The sequence below is a fragment of the Harpegnathos saltator genome, unplaced genomic scaffold (assembly GCF_003227715.2).
Source record: "Harpegnathos saltator strain DR-91 unplaced genomic scaffold, Hsal_v8.6 scaffold694, whole genome shotgun sequence".
NCBI lineage: Eukaryota > Metazoa > Arthropoda > Insecta > Hymenoptera > Formicidae > Harpegnathos > Harpegnathos saltator.
The window spans coordinates 2,881,116-2,886,124 of NW_020230531.1; the positions used below are offsets into that span (position 1 = coordinate 2,881,116).

The window sequence follows — 5,009 nt, forward strand, 5'->3', positions numbered from 1 at the left end:
CTTTCTCAATTTTCTTTTTTATTTTTTCAATGTCTATTTGAGTTTTTGTTACTTTATTTTCAACAGGTTCACCCTGTTGAACTCGTTTTCAACCTGTTGAAAACAAAGTAACAAAAACTGAAATAAAAAAATTTGAATTTGAAAAAAGTTGAAGAAATAAAAAAGAAAGTTGAGAAAGTACTGAAGAAGCATAAAACATAATAGTGTTACAATATATGTATAAGTGAATGTATAAAAATTTGACTTTGTTATATAAATAAAAACCTTTATGTGACATATATAACAAATATATCTATTTCTAGTCTAGTTTTGTGTTATATTGAACCTTCTTCAGTCCTTTTTCAACTTTCTTTTTTATTTCTTTAATGTCTATTTCAGTTTTTGTTATTTTATTTTCAACAGGTTTTTCTTCAGGTGGGACAAATGCTTGAGCTCTACGTTCCTGTCTTCTCTTAGTTGCCTCTTCATGCCTAGCATCTTGTTCCTTCTTTCTCTTTGCTCTCTTCTGCTCCTCATTCAAGAAGTATTCGCCAGTTGCTATCTGTTTATCAAGTTTACTTTCTTGTGGAAGTGGCGGGAATGTAGTATATGGTTTCTTCTCTTTCTTTTTTCTCGGTTGTTTGCGTTTGTTTATGTTCTTATTATTGAATTTAGGCAAGAATCGATCCCAATTTTCATTAGTTAGCTTTGGATCCTTGGCAAGTTCTCTTTTGATCATTAATGCCTTGATATTGTAAATAGGATGAATGTTTTTCATAGTATCTTCCGCTATTCGCCTCACTTGCTGGAGACCTTTGTAAGGACCTAATGCTGCTACAGTCTGCCCTTGAACTAAAACATAACAGTTGGTGAGCAGCTCAATAGCTTTCAAAGTACTTCCATTTGGTCCAATGAGTCTTTGCCTCCTCTTGACAAACTTTTCCTTGTCCCTGATTAAGGAAGATATTTTTATAATGTCAGCAGAAATCTCATCTTGAAGAACTTTCATCGCCTGTTCATAAGGAACCGATCGTGACAGGAGTTTGATCATGTCGCGTGCTTTGATGATGATATATGGATCCCATGTTTTCCTGGTAGTTTTCACTGTCATGCTACCTTCGACAAGGTCAAGTTCGGCCGTAATGGCATGCTCTTCCAGCGCTTTCTGAATCAATGACCAATGTTCCTTTAAATATTGCTCCCGATATTTTGGGAATAAAGTCGCGAATGAGCTCTCTTCTAGCAAGCGATGAGGATTATCCTCCTTCTTGAATTGTGGTATTTTTAACGACCATGCGTTATCAACCGGTCCGGTCGTACGCGATTTGCGACGTTTTGAGCCACCCATGTGCCCTGGAAAAAAAGATCAGAAACAAATACAAACGTGATCGAATATATAGGTTATGTTTAGCGTTCTGAATAGAATAGATGGCGTCGAAAAATCAATAAATGGACATTTCATTCTACTCTTTTTTTATACAATATTAATTATTTTCTCAATATTTTGACGTTCAATTTTTACCTTTACAGTTTCATCCAGTAAATATTAAAGTTCACTAAATTTTCGAGGCATATAACTCTAACCAGAGAGAAACCAAAGAGCGGTAATAGCGATTTTCCCATAACGCTTTTGAAGCGCCTCTATGTTCACTTTATGAACATAAACTACGTAGCCAATGTCACTGACGAGATACTATAAAGACTGTTGGTCTTACGGAATTTAACGTACCAGAGAGAACATAAAAGTCCCATACCATTTTGTGATATTCTTAACAGTTGAGCAGTTATTAATTACAGAATTCTAACGAGTAAGCGCGCGCTGGGATGAATGATTGGAGAAGTGCGCAGCCGTTCGGGTCACAGCGTGACCTAGTCGATTTAGCAACTGTTGGCAGCGTGCGTCGAGCGACCTAAGCGAGATAAAACATGACTTACCCTTCGCCTCGCACCGGCAATAGTTGTTAGCTGTATTATCATGAACGTAGCTAAAGCAATCAGTATTATCATTGCTCTTCAATTACCTCCAAGCCCTCGGGCCCCCCTGATTGGTACGAAAATTTACCCAGGGCTGTCAATTTTTATATTACCAGAAACCTGAAAGCGGCCAACATGGCATTTTCTGCGATACCGACTTTCCGCACTGGGAAAGGACGCCATCTGCATCCATTTTGAGAGGGAAACTACGATGCTACATCCACTTTCAGGCGATTTATGTCCATGCTGCAATCATAACTATTACCATCTCTATGCCAGACTATATCCGTAGATCTAAAAAGAGGGGGAGATGGGGGAAGAGCAGGAAGATGAAAGTACATATTAAATATAAAATCTTCGAATACATTAACATATTAAGTTCAAATTAAATATCGTGCGATACTAATAATGATTATAATATTAAACATTATATATATTATAATGAACATACGCATACACTAGTATTACATAGTTATAAAAAATGTTATGAAAAAATACGCACTACCCAATAAAATATTTTAATACATTAACATAATATTATGTTTAAATTAAATATACACGTGTCCAGTAATAAGCTGCCAAGCCGAAGTGTGAAGGTAGATTGGTTTAAAACAAACATAAAAGTCCCATATTGTTTTGTGAGATTCTCCTATATAATAAACGATTTGACACGTTTGGAGACGCATGATGTATCGTTGCTCGCGTCCCGTTCCCTTCGTCCTGCTTCTCAATTCAACATCCCGTCCGCTCCGGACATTCGCTCGTGGCACTGACAGTGGCCGTCGGTGAGCATTCGATCCGCTCAGAGGAGCACATGTTAATTAACGCGACGAGACTCCGATTATAAATATCCCGCGAGTCGACGAAATATCTGAACTTTTAAAAGAAGCATCAAAGAAAATCACGTTGATGAAAATCATATTGTCATGGGTGAAATCTCACCTTGGTATATATTTTTTTGGTATTATTTTCGAAATAAAAAAGGTCAAACGAATGCAATTAAATGTGATTTATCATCATTGAATATTAGATGAAAAGTAGAAGAGTTATTGTCCGCAGCGGATAATCTAACATTTAATAAGAACGAGACAAAATTCGCATGGGATGAAATTCCACTCTTTAATACTACCATGACCTTTAATTATTCTCCGAAAACGGCGTCACAATAACTTTGACACTTTGTACAATTAGTTGCTAACACATTTCCTAATCGTACACATTCCTCTTTAATTAACATAAAGCTAACAAATGTCCGATGCTTCGACAGAGTAATTTTCTTTATTTTCAGTAATGAAAAAAAAAAGTACATCAATGTCGCGTACAGTTAAAAGGTCTCCTCGCATTCCCCTCGTCGTTCCGGAACCTTCGAGAAAAGAAGAGACGCTCAAGGGCAAGTCTCTCTTGCTTCAACCACCGCCGAGGCCCGCAATGTTTACATCGCGCCGATTGTGTTGATCGGCTCGCGAGCGACGACATTTTTTGCCCTTCGTATTAATCCTCGCGCGTCTCGCGTACTCGATCTCATTCCATCAGCAGCAGCCGTGCGCGACGCACTCGTCACTTCCGTCTTGAACTCCGTCGTAATTGAAAGAAATGTATCTCGTCGGTCCTCGAGATACTCAATCGGCATCACGTTGATTAACCGCACGGTCGAATCGCGAGTATCGACATTAGAAGTGTGAGTGAGTGAAATCCGGAGGACTCCAGCAGCCGGGAAGCAAGACGCCGGAAGCGATACGTCACATTTCTAGGTATGTGGAATCATTTATTATGCGGGAGGTCTCTGATAACGAGAGCGGACGTTTGACGAATTTTCCGGGAATAAGAAGTCGGAATTTCGCGCTCGACATTCACGATCCGTCGTCATCCGATTAGTAATCATGACTTTATGAATCTGCAATTACTCTCGTCAATCTCTGTCTGTCTATTTAATTATTGCGTTATTATATACAAGCGATATTGATACAGACAGAGACGGATAACGGTCCATGAACGCGGATCTCTAATTCATCATATTCTCAATCAAATATTCTGAATAATTCCCAAATGTGTGAGTATACTGGTCTTGTGTAGAATGTTCTACGTCATACCGCTTCTTAGACTGCGACCTTTTTTGTTTTCGGTCAGCGCTTCTTTCAAGTCTGTTTACTCTCGTTACGGAATCTAAATTTAAATGTCCATTCGTAAAAGAATATTTTCGAGAGCACACACAAGTGTTGTCTCCGCTTCTTGTTGTCATTTTTTTTCGTCAGCTCTTTCAAGAGCTCCAAGTCCTATCTAGATTTTCAATGTCAATGAAGAAAAAAAACCGTAGCGAATATTCTCCATTCATCCCGACCAAACATTCTTTCTCTACCGCAGCTTACCAACCAAGAACGTTAAATTTTTGTTTCAGATGTTGCGGGAAGCAAGTCCGGGGGACGTGGATGTCGCACCGGAGGATCCGGTTCGGGTAGAACAGGGTCGGACGGAAGGTAAAGTTTACAAGTCTCCTACACATTTGTATTCAACTCTTTACAATTTTTGCCTTTGCAACTTGTTCCTCATCAGCTCTCTTGAAAGCTTCAAGTTTCATTTAAATTTTCAATGTTGAGACAAAAATATAAAGATAAATATTCCGTATCAAAATATTCCCGTATTTTCAATTAGTCCCGATCAAAGATATCTCTCTACCACAAGATTCTCTCTCTACCACAAGTTATCAACCGGGAAAATTATTTCTCTGTTTCAGTTGTTGCGGAAAGCAACAACAATCCGGCGGACGCGGATGCAGTACCGGAGGATCCGGTTCGGGCCAAGCAGAGTCGGTCGGAAGGTAAAGTTCACAAGTTTCCTACACATCTGTGTTCAACCCTTTACGATCTTTGCCTATGCAACTTGTTCCTCATCAACTCTCTTGAATCAGCTTCAAGTCTCATTTAAATTTTCAATGTTGAAACAAAAATATAAAGATAAAAATTCCGTATCAAAATATTTCCGTATTTTCGATTCGTCCCGATCAAAGATATTCTCTCTCTACCGCAGGTTATCAACCGAAAATTATTTTTCTGTTTCAG

At 38.5% G+C, this 5,009-nt stretch overlaps 1 protein-coding gene across 1 annotated transcript; it reads right to left on the reverse strand.

The window, feature by feature from the left end:
- Window positions 1–257: 257 nt before the first annotated feature.
- Window positions 258–1,670, reverse strand: dbe (KRR1 small subunit processome component homolog dbe). Its single transcript, XM_011145203.3, has 2 exons — window positions 1,502–1,670; window positions 258–1,332 (listed from the first exon to the last, which is right to left on the reverse strand). The coding sequence occupies exon 2, from the start codon at window positions 1,325–1,327 to the stop codon at window positions 299–301; it is 1,029 nt and encodes a 342-aa protein (XP_011143505.1). The 5' UTR covers window positions 1,328–1,332; window positions 1,502–1,670; the 3' UTR covers window positions 258–298.
- Window positions 1,671–5,009: the final 3,339 nt, after the last annotated feature.

Bases quoted from the DNA above. Each gene is read 5' to 3' on its own strand.
- dbe (XM_011145203.3), bottom strand. From the start codon at position 1,327: ATGGGTGGCTCAAAACGTCGCAAATCGCGTACGACCGGACCGGTTGAT.